General features: G+C 47.4%; 1 protein-coding gene across 1 annotated transcript in view; it reads right to left on the reverse strand.

The window, feature by feature from the left end:
• arhgap29a (Rho GTPase activating protein 29a) overlaps positions 1 to 15823 on the reverse strand; it is a 48424-nt gene extending 32601 nt beyond the window's left edge. Inside the window, exons 1-4 of the mRNA XM_076290193.1 lie at positions 15703 to 15823; positions 13911 to 14438; positions 4187 to 4212; positions 1582 to 1607 (exon numbers count right to left, since the gene is read on the reverse strand). Coding sequence (XP_076146308.1) covers positions 1582 to 1607; positions 4187 to 4212; positions 13911 to 14229 — 371 coding nt within the window. The 5' untranslated portion in view covers positions 14230 to 14438; positions 15703 to 15823. The remainder of the gene's footprint in view (positions 1 to 1581; positions 1608 to 4186; positions 4213 to 13910; positions 14439 to 15702) is intronic.
• Between the last annotated feature and the right edge of the window lie 294 nt (positions 15824 to 16117).

A 16117-nucleotide genomic window follows, 5' to 3' on the forward strand; every position in this document is an offset into this window, starting at 1 on the left:
TGGGGATGTTGGCTCCACCCAAGATTTTAGGAGGAGTTAGGACAGATGAATCCAGTAAAACAGAAGTTGTGAGGATGGAGGAATGTTCATGGGGTTACGTGATCATAACGAGCCAGGCCCAAATACCAATGTGCTGAGACTAACAGATGTGAACTCTGAACTAAATTGCGATCGAGGGACCATGCGCAAGGGACTCCATGAGGGCTTGCCAAGGCATGCGTGTTTGGATGGGAGGTATTATTAAAGATTGTTTGCACTGTGCATCCTTTCCGCAAAGTCACTGCCGTTCTGTCAGTGGATACAGGCAGAGCTCTCCACATAAGGGAAGTGGCACAGGTCAGTTGTTTAAGATCTGAAGAAAACCATGGCAGTTAACCTTTAACATGGCTCTTTTGACGGGTGGGGGCTTTGTGGAAGGTCCAGCGGCCGGCCGGGATCACTCCCCCTCGCAGGACGTTTCCTGCCCAGGCCTGGTGGGCCATGACTGCCCTGAGGGAGAGGGCTACTACTGGCATTAAGAGATTACACGGTACTGGGGCAAAGAGGGGACTGAACCTCTCTCTCTCAGACTCACACACACACACACACACACACACACACACACACACACACACACACACACACACACACCTCCTTTGACTAGCCCGTCTCCTGCTGCTCCACCTTTGAGCCTCTCTTTCCCATGACTGCACACAAAAGGCTGACGTTTAAAGGCACCTCCTGACCTGACTCCTCACTCACACTCTCACACACACACACACACACACACACACACACACACACACACACACACACACACACACACACACACACACACACACACACACACACACACACACACACACACACACACACACACACACACACACACACACACACACACACACACCAGCCTGCATGCAAACACACACTACCACAATCGCATTCTTGGAATTGAACACACAAATAGCGGTGCATGTTGCAGGCATATTAATATCAACACATAAACATTGACATACAAATACACACACACACAGACACACACACACAGGGAGACAGAGCTGTGCACACACACACACACTAAATTATTAGCTTGTGTATGCCAATTATGCACAAACTAAGACGGTATGATTGTGTAAGCAGACCATACAAACACACACACTAAACTGCAGCACTGCTTTGTACAGCTCCAATGGAACCTATTCAGAACTGACTTGCATAATGGCAGGTCCATATCACACTGGGCCAGGGGCCATTTTTATGACCTGGGCTGAAAAGGGTGACAACAAGCCATTGATCCGTGATTGCATCTGGACCTAGTTGCAGCAAGCAAAACAATGAATCAGTTGCCCCTTAGCACGCCTGATAAGGGCATACAAACAATGGGTTTGCTTTTAATGGGCAATAACTGAATGCAATCCAGTTTAATTAAAGCTGAATTAAAGCATGACTCAGGAATGTGTTTGCAGACGAGCTACGATGGCCTCTCAATAAAACGGTTCAGATAGATGGACACAAGATGGGGATCAGACTCTAAACACCAAGGCCGGAGGGGACTGCTTCCTGGGAATAATATGCCAAACTCTTCCTTCCTTCCCAGCCAGCAGTCTGTTTACCCTTTGATATTGCTCTCTGTCCCCTTTGCATATAAATCGGAAGCTTAGCATGGAGTCAAGAATGCACTTTTCTCTTTCACTCAGCCAGAGAGCTGTCCATCACGGGGGGTCGGAGAAGATAGACATACAGAGAGAGAGAGAGAGAGAGAGAGAGAGAGAGAGATTTGGGAATAATGATGAAAGACAAAAAGTGACTGTTGAATAAAACACAAGGAAAAAGCTCGATCTCAAAGGAGAGAGAGAGAGAGAGAGAGAGACATGGAGATAGAGTGAGAGAGACAGAGGGAGGGAGGAAGCAAGCATATGAAGAGACACAGGAGAGCCTTGCCTTCTCTCCTTCTCCCTCTGGACTCCCTCTCGTCCTTCCCAGCACTCCCTGTTTGTGTGGAGTGATGAGGACTGGCATTCCAACTATGCTTTATTGAAGAGGACTGAAAATCTCCCACTGAGCAGAGCAGAGCAGAGCAGAGCAGAGCAGAGGAGAGGAGAGGAGAGGAGAGGAGAGGAGAGGAGAGGAGAGGAGAGGAGAGGAGAGGAGAGGAGAGGAGAGGAGAGGAGAGCACAGCACAGCACAGCACAGCACAGCAGAGCAGAGCAGAGCAGAGGACCCACCGGCAGCCAGATAGAGAGCGAGACAGAGAGAGGCAGGACAACAGAGTGAGAGAACGAAAAAGAGAAAGAGAGAGGGGCTTATGCTGGCCGGGGGGGGGGGGGGGTGGTCATGCAGGGGGGGTGAGTCGTGCCTCTGCGTCTCTTACCGGCCAAACAGCCGGTTGGGCAGCCAGCTTCGGCTCTATCCGCTAAGAATGGACGAACTGTCAGACAGCGTTGTGGACTGGCAGGGGACGACCTTGGCTAAAATGGACCTGGCTGGCATCCCCAGCCCCCCTGTCACTGGCTGCATCGCTGGACGTTGACGTTGGCCCCGGTGTCTGACTTTGATGGGTCTGATCCAACAGCCAAGCTGTGACAAGCCTTAGTTTGTGCCTTCTCTTCCTTGACCATGTGGGACGTTGAGATGGAAGCTGAAAGAGGGCAGAAATCCCAAGCAACCATCTTTTATGCCTTTGCCTGACCTGCTTGACTGAGGGGACTTCTAAAACATTGATGCCTGAGGACACAGTTGTAACTTGTAACTAAGATTTTGTGCTTGTACAAAACAGTGCTTCTGACTTACTAATGCTTGTGCCTCGGTAAACAGCATAGATGATGGCGTGACTGTTTTTTTGCCGTTCCTCACAATAAATCCTCATCTCTTCAGTCTTCAAGACCTGAAGATGCTTAATCCTCTTAGCCCAAAGAGCCACAAAGAGCAGTGTGGCGACCAATCCCACTAATTGGTTGCCTAATTAAGTTTTTCAAGGAAATTTGTCTCAGAGAATGGCACACAGACAGCGTAGGATGAAGTCTTCGAACGGTGCAACCATAATGCCCAAGCTCTTGTGAAAACAAGGATGTGTGCTCTTCTAGGCATCTCCAGAAGATGAAGTCTTCGAACGGTGCAACCATAATGCCCATGCTCTTGTGAAAACAAGGATGTGTGCTCTTCTAGGCATCTCCAGAAGAAGCTCGGGCAAGGAAGGGGAGGGAGGGGATGGGGACGTGGGAGCGGGCTGAGAGGGTGTTTGTGCTCTTTCTGAGAGGGGACCGCCTCTGCTTCCACGCTGCCTTGCTAGCACCATGTTAATTATGACATGCGTCTGCCACAGTGTGCAGCCAACCCCCGGAACATCTTCATGCCCAGAGAGAGGCGGCTCATCCCACAAAGGCCTTCGCAGCAAAGCCCTCATTCATTCATAGGACCTTATGAATTATGGAGATTTTCTCTTTTTCAGCATTGTTGGGGCTTCCTTGTTCAAAAGGATTCTGGGTCACAAAAGGCCATCACTGTGCTTGATATTTGTTCTCCTCTCCCTGGTAATGAGTAATGCGGCATTGTCTCGAAGCTGTGAACAGGATCTCCAAAGACGGGAGTCTGGCGAGGGGAGGGTGTGTGTCGTATTATTTGGATGTGTGTGTGTCAGTGTGCATTGTTTAAAGCCAGCTCTTGGTCTGTAGGGCACAAACTCCACCCATCATCGTCGGGTGATCTTCCAGACCCTCTGCTTCCCACCCCATGCTCACTCCCCACCCCCACTCCCAAGCAGGGGATGGTGGGACGCGGTGCGGTCTGAGCCACGCTTCACGCTCAGTCTGTTCATGTTTTGTTTATCCCAACATCAAACATGAAGACGGAACCCCCCGTTTATGTTCCATCCCCCAAAATTTGGAGCTTGGGGGCGATCCTCCATAATTGGATGGCAGAACAGCAACGGTCCCCCCCACCCATCCAGACCCCCACTGGGTCGTCCTTGCGCTGACGATAACCAGTTGTGAGCTTGGCCCAGCATGGGCCACTGAATCCTCACACGTGACAGGGGCCCTTTGATGGGCTTTCCAGGGTTCAGGGACCCAAACGCAAAACAAGGCCAATTAATCTTCAACTTCCCTCGGCTCAGATTGTTGTGTACCAGCAGTGGTCCTGTTGGAAGGCTACCTTTCCAGAAGAGGTCTTTTTCTGTAAACTGAATATTTAAAGAGTTCCTCAGGGCTCTTTGGTGAAGGCAAAATTGAGGTTCTGCCTCTGATACTCCACGCGCTTTAGGCTTGTGTATGATCAGATCAGCAGATTAGCTCTCTTTCCCCCAATACTGTGGGCAAAGAGTACCAGCTGACACATTAATTCGGCCTCTCTCCAGACAATTTTAATCCAGTGTTGGGGGGTCGAGGGTCAGAGGGGAGCCTTAATCTAATCTACTGGATAAATTTGCCATCTTGGTTTCAAGTCCCTAATCCTGGTTGGGGGAGCTGAGGGGGTTTCTGGGTTAGTGGGTCTCAGCTACTTAAACCTGGGGGCAAATTTACCCCATGGGTTTTAGATACACATGGCCTAGTAGGTTGGGAGCAGAGGTTGGAGATTAGATTGCCTTGGAGTTCTCAGTCAAAATATTTGAGATTCTTTGCCTATCAACAGTGGAATATTAGAACAGTGTGGACATAGTAGAAGTTACTCGTCCTGCTATGGTGTCACAAAATGTAGATCTATCACACAGGTGTGCAAACGCTTGGTCAGGTTGATGTGTTCCCCAAACTCTAGCTTCCTTTTCTCAAAGGTGTGCTTCACAGAACTCTCGTTTTTAGTATATTGACACATAGCATTGTACTATTGTATTCGCAACTGAGCTCCTCTAAGAAAGTGCAATAATGATAGTTTAAGATTAGTAAATGTTTACTTTTTTCACCAGAGCCTAATGTGTTCCGAAAGACAGGAAGGGTGGCAGTGTAGAGTGCAATGTGTCAATCAGTCAGACCCCCTCTGCACCTGGCTTGATAGAACATTCTGTAAATGGTCTGCATTCATTCAAATGACCTAAATGTAGCAGCTTATTTCAAGTGACCTATATATGGTGGGCCACCCTGAAAAAAAAGCCCACCCAGGCTCATCCGGAAGTCCCCTTAGCCAGAATTTGCCAAAGCATTGACCAAAAAAGAGCATGTTATCCAGCCTTCAGAACCATGAGGTGAGAGGCTTAGCATTTTACGATACTGAGGAGGAAAACAAGTCCCTCGCGGAAGGGGGAGCCAACAAATCGCCAGGGGGGTTCCCCAAACTAGATCAATGATGTCACACTGTCCCAGGAGCAAGGCACTCACAATACAGAACCTAACCATTTGGAGAGGAGGAGAAACCTCAATATCTGCGGGTACCCCATCCCAGAACAAATTCCCCAGCCAGTGCGAAGCCCATAACCGTAAATCTGTGTGAAAAGGGAAAAGCAGAGAGAGAGAGAGGGAGGGAGAGAGCAAGAAAGAGAGCAAGAATGAGAGAGAGATACGGAACCTCCTTCACGTCCCGTGCACTGAGAGAAGAAAAAAAAACTACAAATCTTTGCACCGAGTGCGGTAGAGCCATTAAAGTCAACAAATCAGCACCATGCCTACCAGAAAGTGGCCACCCGCAGGTTACACGTGCTAACCCTCTCTCGTTTCCTCACCCCTGTCACCATTTCAGCTCACCCTCGCTATTTTCATCATTTTATTTCTTCAATTTTGTTTCAGAAGAGGGATAAATACCAAAGTCATTTGTCATCTTGCTTGGCTGTGAGACTTCCTATTGGGGCAGTAATCTACGGCACCACCTCCTGAATGGACTACAATGATAGCCCAGTTAAGGCTAGCTCTGACTACAAAGACAATTAGTCTAATGTTTTAAATCCACCCCCTACCTCAGCAGGCTGCTAGCTCATAAAATCTGACCGAGAACTTTACAAGATGTGACCCAAACGAAAACGTTCACATGTCGAGCACTTGTCTCTCCTGCCTCCAGGCAAAAGTCAAGCTTGCAAGGGTGCAACCAGATCTTCAAAGGCTGAGAGTGAACCAAAGGGCGAGTCTAGGCGGCTAGGCTAATTTACAGTGACTTAAAATACAGAACTGCTTCAAGTGGCCCATAAAAGGTGGCTGTTTTCTTTTTCCCCTTTCTTTTTTTTTTTCAAAGAATTGGTTCCTTACAGTGGATGTGAATTCTAAAGAGTGAGCCGGATAAACAGAGTTACATTACAGCCAGTTCAGATCTGTATAGCACAGAAGAAAAAAGGACAGGGGGGAGGGGGGTAATTTTAGGGTCGCCATTTGACTACGGGTGATTTCAACCACAAATCACGAAAACAGCATTTAGGTTCTCTCAAAGGACCAGTGGCAAACTTAGTTTCCCACAAAGCTTTGGTATCTCACAAGAATGACTGAGGGAGGGCTTCTGTGATGGTAGAGGAGGACTTTTTTCTCCTGTTCTGTCCTTCTCTATCTGTCTGTCTTATTCTCCCACACACTTGCTCTCTCATGTTGTATAAGTCCTGCTTGCTAAAATAGACTGGATGGACTTTAACTCAATGTGGTCTGCTGCAGTCAAGGGGCTATTTGTTTAAGTCTCTAAGCTACGACAGCAGAGAATGGCCACTGTGTCTCTTCACTCAGAAGAATCACATGGGAAGGCAGAAAATAGCGCTTCCCAAAAACATTCTTGGCACCCTGCCACACATTAGCCCATGACGTAAGATGCATAAGCCTGCCTCACTGTGCATTTCGCAACACCTGGTGAGCAATACTCAACACCGGATCAGTTAAATATTAAATGAACACTGACATAAACTCTCTGAGAACGACCTGCCTGGTTTCACCTTATCGGCTCTGTGTGTTAAGTCTCGCAGTGACAAATGACTCACTCTCTGCTATACTTCCTAACTAGCAGAGTGATTCACATGTACTGAGGTTACCGCTATTAAAATGGAAAGTGTTGACACAAGATGTCTTTGTTTCAACTCTGATGTCTGTTCCCCATCAACACCATGGTGGCTTGACTCATGCCAATGTGTGCCAACACCTGGTAATTAAAAAACATCTCACTGTGATATTGTTGCAAAAGTAGCAAAATAAAAGAGGAAGAGAGTAAAAAAAAAAGAAGTTCCACAGTCTGATGTGGGGGCTCATTGGTACAGCACTATATGCCCCCACCTCAGATATGGGGGCTCATTGGTACAGCACTATATGCCCCCACCTCAGATATGGGGGCTCCTTGGTACAGCACTATATGCCCCCCACCTCAGATATGGGGGCTCATTGGTACAGCACTATATGCCCCCACCTCAGATATGGGGGCTCATTGGTACAGCACTATATGCCCCCACCTCAGATATGGGGGCTCATTGGTACAGCACTATATGCCCCCACCTCAGATATGGGGGCTCATTGGTACAGCACTATATGCCCCCACCTCAGATATGGGGGCTCATTGGTACAGCACTATATGCCCCCACCTCAAAGCTCTCGGTCAAGGTTTCATGGGGGGTATAGTGTGAACCCACCTTCCACTTAGCCTCCCCAAAGCACTACACAATGGGGGCCAAAGAAAATACGTTTTTTAGCCGATCAGAGCCCCCCCCCCCCCCCCCCTGCCCTCCTTGAACCCCACTTGCTGGGCAGGTGAAGGGTCCTAATCCATCCCTCAAAGTCCGTCTGAGCGCACACTGATGTAGCAGCCGGCAGCAGTGGCCCTCCAAGAAAACCCTTCAGAGCTCAGCCCAGCCTCTCCGGAGGCATTCCCATCAATTTTGCCCCGGGCCGGGGATTAATTTACTTTCCCCACACTCTTTTAAAATGAAGGTCAAATACGAGACAGAATTGAGCGCCGATCTCTGTAACAATACCCCAAAGCTCTGGAGTGAAGTAAGAGAGGGGAGCTGGTCTTTGATCATTACATCAACTGTCCCCACCTCCTTACCCCTCACACCCCCATTCCTGTGGTTTTTCAATTAGGGCTTAAAATAGGGCCACACTGCTCGGCTTCTGGGGGAGGGAGGAAAATTCATTTCAGTTCAACACACAGCCTCTGAGTAAAATGACAGCATTTGGTCAACCCAACATAAAAAGCAGAGATGTGGAGTTCAACTAACATAATCTAACTTTGATTGAATGTAGTAACTATGGAATTGATTATCTAATTTGATTCACGTGTGAGTAAGGACAAATGGAGATATATTGATGGTACATTGTGAAACACTTGTTGGTTGCCTGAGGAAGAGCCAGGGGCTCGAAACGTTGCATGCATAATAAAAAAAACTTTCCATGGGAGCTATATGGTGTGCGGATCACTCTCTTTTACTTTGGAAACTCTTTCCTCTGATCCAGCACCCATCCGAAACGGTGAAAAGGGATGTGCGCGGTCACATGTTTACTTAATTAACAACTAACCCTCTCAAACAAGAAAGAGTAAAGAGCTGGCAAGTGAGAGTGGCAGGTGTCCCAACTTCCACCACCATTCCAACAAATATCATGATACTAAAAACTAGTCATTGCAATGGACAAAAGTCGTAAAGAAAAACACTTATGGGAAGCAACACAGGAGAGGAACTCTCATTGACGCCCTCCAATTGCACCCAATCCGTGTGTGAACTGCAAAATCTGAACAACGACACTAACTCTGCGACCCGCCATTTGCATTTCCCAAACACATGTGAATATATGATCCATCTCATTCCCTTCCTTCCATCTGTGACCAGATGTACTTTTCCTCTGCATTTTCCCCATCGTTTTTTAAACAAAGTGTCCAGCATCTAGCAACTGTTGATCTAAGGCACTAAAGCAACAAGTGAGCATTTGTTCTGCAGGAATGCCGAGTATGCGGGAGGGGGAGGGGAGGCGGGATAAAGAGAGGCTCGCAGTGCGGAGCGCAGAGGAGCTTTTTTCCCACCCCTATCAAAATGATTAGCTGTGCCGCTGGTAATGGCCACTGCAGCGAGGGTCAATATTGATACAGAGGTTAAATATGCACTCGGCCAAGCGCTCGCCTCAAGGTTCTACAGTGCACGCAGCGGGACAACAGGAGGAGGACAAAAAATAAATAGCTGAATAACTGATACAATTTTGTCCCTTTTGGCCGATAAGAGCAGTCTCAGGACACAAGGGAAGATGAGGAAAGAGCTCTAGGTTCTCACAGCACAGTGTAAAGATAACAGATGGTTACGCAACACGGCTTTATGAACTAACTATACATTAGGTCATGAACCAGCACTGCTGTGCTAACTGAATTAAATATTTTAGACCTTGATCAGTAGATGCGTAATAATAAATGCTACAATTACAGCCTAATCTTTACAGATAGAGATCATGCTAAGTGGCAGTTTATGGGTGCAGAAAGGCAAGAGCTCCCTGGAAGAAGAATCATCACTTACAAATTCATTGTTGTTGATCTGAACTGTTGGATGTCGAATTCACACATCCTATTTGAACCCACTTGCATTTTAAAAACAAATTGTAAACATCTGAACACAAAACGTCCTAGATAAAAGCACATTAACGACTAGCATACCTGTACATTAGCAGCTCCCAACATTTCCTCCTTCACGTTCTCACATCAACAACATGCTGTGCCACAGTGAACTGTTTCTCATCACAGCCTGGCCATCCTTCCAAAGACGAAAAGAAAAAAAACAAACAGTGCATTCCTCCCATAACGTCAAAGGAAAAGTATGCCCCATGGGTTGTAAACAGGTTGTGGTCATCCAGAGATGATTCGATGACTGGGAGTCTGGGTCAAGATTTGAGGTTTCAAGCCGGAGGAAGGCTGTACCTCCCGCGGAGAGAGAAGGCTTCTCCTCTGCCATGGCTGAATTGTTCTGCGGAGCCTACCTGTTGTTTTTCATTCCAAAGTGGCGGACACTTGCCAGCCATCATGCTGCTTCAGTGAGCAGGCAACTGGCATTGCACGCACACCATTCCAGATGAGCACAGACCCAATAACTCCTGAGGACCCTGGCTCAGGAAAAACTCTTGAGTTGTCCTCCTTTCTACTGACTGTCTCTAAGTTCAGGGGCAAAGGCCTGAATGTATCATTTGATCATTTGAAATGTAGCCTACCTAAGAGGAACGATGAGCTACCGGTTTTATTCCTTTTTGTGTCCAGGGGGGTAAAAGAGGTTATGAGCAGGAACAGTGGAGCCATTTTGTTTAGCACACTCTGCTTTCAGACAGCAGACATTTACGTGACATTTACACATGCTTAGAGTCTGGCAGCTGGACAGCTCCCCCCAAGCCCACGGACAGACAAGCTAGCGTTTTACAACTGCATTACCATTGGGAAGCCAGTTGAACAACCCACAAAACATCACAATCTCTGAAACAGGAGCCCAATTGATAGCATGAGACATATATATATATATATATTACTAATATATTACTAATAAGTAGAAGTAACATACTTCAGATTCTATCTACAATTCAAATGTCACAAATGCAACACTGACCTGATAGGTTGCTGCAGACCTCAAAACGGCCTGTCGCGACCCCAAGCTGGGTGAGACCAAGAATAATCCAATCCAATTACGGACATGCCTCTAACAAGCAGGCCTTGAACAAGGTCACGACCTCTATGGGAAATTCAGAAATCCCCCACATTGTGAAGACATCATTGTGGAACCTGCGGTAATCCACAATAATCAGTCCACCACAGTAACAAGCCTGGGGTGTGAGGTAGCGTTTGGCCACCCCGAAATGTTTAAAAAAATAAGAAAAAAGAAAGATCTCAAAAAAAGCGACAGAGCGATGCTTCTGAGACCAGAGCAGCCACCAAAACACAATCACCATTTAAGGTGGCGTTTATAGAAACGGAGACAAGAAAAAAAATAAAACATGTTTAAAAAAAATAATGAATTCCTATTGGAGCTGGTCTCAACCTTTCCCCCAGGGAGCAATCCATGAGGGTCCAGCTATTCTTACATGGGAAAGTCTTCCTCTAGCCAAAGGCGGCCAGGCTCCCTCCACTACAAGGCCCTATCCACAGCAGATACTTGAGACAAAGGCTGAAGGCCTCACATCATCGAGCATGAAAATACTGACTGTTTTCGGGAGACAAGAACATCACCCCCCACACTCGCACACAGATAAACTCAACCAGACACACACACCCCCCCAAAAAATTACCGCTTGCCAGAAAGAAGTGCGTGGAAAAGAACAAACCAGGCTGTCGTTTGCCTTATTTTGCCTGAATGGCCCGGGGGGTCAAATGAAACGGGGGTGCTCGCCCTCTGGGACGCATCACTGAGACAATAAAGTCATAAATTGGAAGGGATTTAAATCACTTTCAATCACACCATAGCCAGTGATTCACAACAGCCTTTTCTTTTCTGCATCGTTTGAGCCCCACCCAGTTAACTGCCACCAATGGCACTTTGAAGATGTGCACTGACCCGTGCCCCACGTCATCCAGATATGATCACTCGCACAGACGCTAGTTCATTTCCTCAATGCAGCATGTGCCGGGCATCTTTTCGGGGGCTGACCTCGAGACCCAAAAAGACAAAAATTGAGTATCGCAACAATTCTGGAGATAGGAGATCCTACAATGAAAAAAGAGTCGAGACAGTTGAATGAAATACAGGATGCATCAGCAACAACACTAAAATGATCTCAAATGCAAACAATGAATTTGTTTATCTTGCTGATAGGGCTAGACCTCCCTAACTCTGTCTGTCTCGCTGTTTGCATGGCCTTGTCTGCCGCTCCCTTTCTTTCCGTGTCCACAAAATCTACCTATTCAATTTCTCTCAGGCCAATTAGCTTACTCTCCTCAAAATTGCCCTTTCCGGCATTTAGACTAAATTCACTCCATTACGAGCGTTATCGCTCAATCCCATCACAGGTTACAGTTTCACGGTGTTTGTTTACATAATTGACTGTCGACTGATTCACCACCACTATTCAAGGCAGGCCGCATTCAAATTCTGTGTGTAACGTGGTTATGCTGAAAACTAAACATTCAAGTTTGACATTTGGCACTTGCATTCACAGCGCAAGACCCAGGAACCTGGCCTCCTTTTGGGAGCAGCGGAGTGCATCTACTAGAGAAAGGGTTTTTTTTGGAGTGTCTTGACACGATAAATCAAACCTCCAGTGTGTTTTAAGAGCGAGGGCTAGCCACAATTCTGAGGTATGACAACAATGCAGAGCTGTCACAAACCTGCTTGCATGAGCATGGCAAAACCCCAGACTCCCTAGACAGTATTGTCTTATAGACAGCTTGGGCACAATAAATAACGACAATGAACTCACTAGGAATCTGTTTGCTCTGACCCACAGGGTTGGTGTGGGTGTGACTGCTTAAGGACCTGCCTGAGGATGTAACAGCAACATCCCCCACCCCCCCAAAAACAAAAAAAAACCAGTCACTCAGAATAAGCTCTCCAAACTGCAGCCATGGCTGGCTAAGGTCAAGCACCCTGACTGACCCTCAACAAAAGCTGAGATTCCTCAGAACATAGGCCTGCATGGCACGTCTTCCACAGGAGAGACACGGAAGGGTGCGTGTGTGGGGGGGGGGGTGAGAGGGTGGGTGAGGAGGAGAGGCTGGAGAGGCTCCGGCCCCCTCTCAGGACACTCTCATGCTGGCCGGTCGAGGATTAGCCTACAGTGGGCCCGAGCCAAGACGACCCAAACGGGACCAGAGCAGGAATGCAATAATCACACACGCAAGAGCAGCTGCCCCGTTGATCTGCACTTTCCCTCCATTCTTAAAAAAAAAACGTTTCTCAATGCTTTAGAAATGCTTGGGTTGAGATTACCAGGGGGTGGGGGACCGTGTTGGGGGCGCAAAGAGTGGAAAAGGCCATTTAATTACCAGCAAGTGTAGTATTATTTTGTGGGACCGCGGTGAAGTAGGGCCCCACAAAACTGCGCCTCTCCTGAGCTGAGAATTTGAGGGGTTGCATTAGTCAGAGGCGATTCTCTCCCAGACAATATTCTTTAAAAAAATCTTTTGATTTTGCCTCAAAGACAAATGGCCTCTTTAGCAACACACACACACAAAAATCTGAAAAAATTAATAAAGGCTCAAAAGGGCTCTGACACAGAGGCAATGATGGAAGTGAAGACGTGGAGAGTGGGAAAGAAGGAGAGAAAGAAAGAGAGAGAGAGAGAGAGAGAGAGAGAGAGGGAGCGAGAGGGAGGGGGAGAGAGAGGTTGTTGTTTTTCCTTCTCTCATACCCCTGTGCCCCAAATCTCTCTCGCAGCACCTCCCCTTCCCCCACTCCTCCAAAATAAGACTCCGGAGGAGGGAACGCAAGGCACTCGGCCTCCCTCATCCACAACCACAGGCAGAATACCTCCGCAGGGTGGGTCTCCAGGGCACCCAACTTAGGCGGACGTTTTACAACACGCAAAGAGCTGTAATAGCTGTACAATAAAATGTTTATTAAGTTTCTTCTGTGACTTTCTGGCTCTTTAATCAAGTTAGACTGAGTTTGGGAGGGTGCAGTTCAGGCACGGTGGCTGCATCAGAGTACTTAACTTAGTGAGTCACACACTCTTCATTCAAACCCTGCTACCCTCAAAGAGAGCATTCGGACTTCCATTTGGAGCTAATAAATTGAGACGATAACGGAATACTGGATGCAGAACATGAAACTCAAAAACAAATATTGTTGAGGGAAAAAAAGAGAGAGAAACAGGAGCACTGGCCATCCCACTCACCGGGCAGATAGATAGAGAGAGGTGAGTGACCGCACAGCCAAGGACAATCCAGCATGGCTGGCTGATAAAACAAATGTTTTTGAAAGACAGCTAGCCCGCTTTTAGGAAGCTTTTGTTTTAAAAGTGTCAGCCCTGGCCAAAAACACTTAGGAAGCTTCCATCTTTTTCAGGACACTTACTATTGTCCGGGATATGTGGGTGCACCTCCAATACGGTTTAAAATCACTTTCCTGTCATCTCCAGGGGCAAGCTACTTACCTTTGGAGTTGAACGCCTCCTTGAGTTGGAGAAGCACGTCTGCAAAGTGCCTCACGTCGTTGACCAGCTGCATAATGTAGTCGGAGTCGGCCAGTGCCGCGTCTGTGCTGTCCGAGCCCGAGCTGACGGAGCTCTGCGAGCTGCTTTTGGCCGGCCGGCCCCAGGTGCCCCCGCCGGTGCCCGAGGAGGAGGAGGTGGTGGTGGTGGTGGTGGTGGCGGTGTTGATGGTGCCCGAGGACAGGGGGAAGAAGTGCGAGTTGGAGAGGCGAGCGATGCCAAGGGAGCGCTTGTTCCCGCCAGCGCTGCTCTGCCGCAACATCCCAGCCGCAGCCAGTGTGTCCAGTGAGGGGGAGGTGGGGGAGTGGGGAGAAGAGGAGGACAGCTCCTCTCCTCTCACTCACTCGCTCACCGCCTCTTATATCTCCTCTGCGCCGTCTCTGACACTTTCTGTCTTGCTCTCCTCCTCCGATCCCGATTTGCTCTTCGCTCGCAAATCGCCCAGGGTGTCTCACAAAACAGAAGAAGGTCCTGTACACACATACATACAAACACATACACACACACACACATCCTGTTAAAAGTCCCTTTGACAACAACGCCTCAGATGTTACCTCACACCAAGCCGAGCTGATGTCTCAAACCTCCAGCAGCCTCCATGGGAACACATGTACCCCATATGCCACTATGATCTCCCTGCCACACACGCAAGCATTGAATGGTAGCCATGGCGCCAGATGTAACCGCGCACACAGATGTTCCTATAAACCAGACTGAATTTTGACTTTCCTTTGGCTTTGTTAGGCCTTGCACTCTACACAAATGACAGAGTAGGCTGATGTAACACAAAGCCTCAGTGTAGCCTGGTAGACATGAAACCTCTCTATTCTGGGAAAGTGAGCGCTCGGTAACAATCCAGGCAGCCAGGCCATTCAGAGGCCCCTGTCTGGTGATGGTGGGTCATATTGTGAATGCTTTACAAAGCTGCTCTTGGTGGAGGTCATGGTGGAGGGGAGAGAGGACAGCAAGAGAGAAATAGCAGAAGAATACAAACCCCATCATCTCACCATCACAACCTAAAATCTGCTGCACCACCTCCCACTCTCTCTCACACATACACACACTTTCCCTCCCTACTCCTACAACACTCCCAGCATCTATGCATTGCACCACACACACACACACACAGTACACTGCGACATGAACTCTCAATTAAAAGGTATAACGACTACGTTAACTCGATTGATATTTACTATAGTAGCCTAACACAATGCATAATAGTTTAATGCTCCCAGGGAAGAATTTTGTATAAGAAATTAGAGATGTGTATACGAACCAGCAAATTACAAGACATCAGATCAGTTCCATGAAGATGTTCAGTAGATAAAACATTTAAACTCTTTTCCATTTGTTTCCAATCAGGTTGCCAGGTTCCAGACAGGTTGAATTTGCATTCAAGAGTCTGAAATATTATGCGTGACCACCACCACACCACATTGACAAGCTCCCTGCTGTTTTGCTTAGCAGTGCGAGGAGCGATAGCGAGAAGTTATTCTAGTTATGTAGTATACTCTCTCCACCACAACAAACTAGTGGATGTGTTCGAAAACGCTGTAGTTTATGCACATCGCTCAAAATAGAAGCAAATAAAGTTCTGGACCGATGTAAATGTTCACGTCAGCGAGCACGAGCCAAAAAAAACGTTAACTTATTACATTCGTCTATTAACATTTGGAATCACACCGATTCGTTCCATAGGAAATGTATCATTTTAAAGTGTCAGCCAAATACTCACCCAATATGTTATCCAGAGTCATCGTAAACTGTAAAGTTCTGCTTTCAATTCTTCTCAATGACGTTTATCCGATTTTGCAAACTATTCCAGTGCCGCTCTTTCGCATTTGTGCGTCCGTTTGTCACCGCTATTTGCTCCGTGTCGAAATTTAGGAAGCGCGGTGCAATCTCTATCTACAAATACCCCTTTAGGTCACGTGACAAAATGTAGAATTTTTGGTTGGCTCGGCGTGGATTAAGAGGGTGGGCTCGCGGTCTCCTCCCCCTAACAACAGGTGTTCTGTCTGTTGACATGTCGTGTTTATGATAGAATATCTAGAAATACCTGTCATTCTGTAATCTTTCGATAAAGAAAATAAAAATCACGCAACGATACAACTAGCGAGACAGTGTTAAACATCAAGTGGTCCTAGCGT

The sequence above is a fragment of the Alosa pseudoharengus genome, unplaced genomic scaffold (assembly GCF_046254945.1).
Source record: "Alosa pseudoharengus isolate Yale_2024_CS ecotype anadromous, Long Island Sound unplaced genomic scaffold, YU_APseudo_1.1 YU_APseudo_1.1_scf_18, whole genome shotgun sequence".
Taxonomy (NCBI): domain Eukaryota; kingdom Metazoa; phylum Chordata; class Actinopteri; order Clupeiformes; family Clupeidae; genus Alosa; species Alosa pseudoharengus.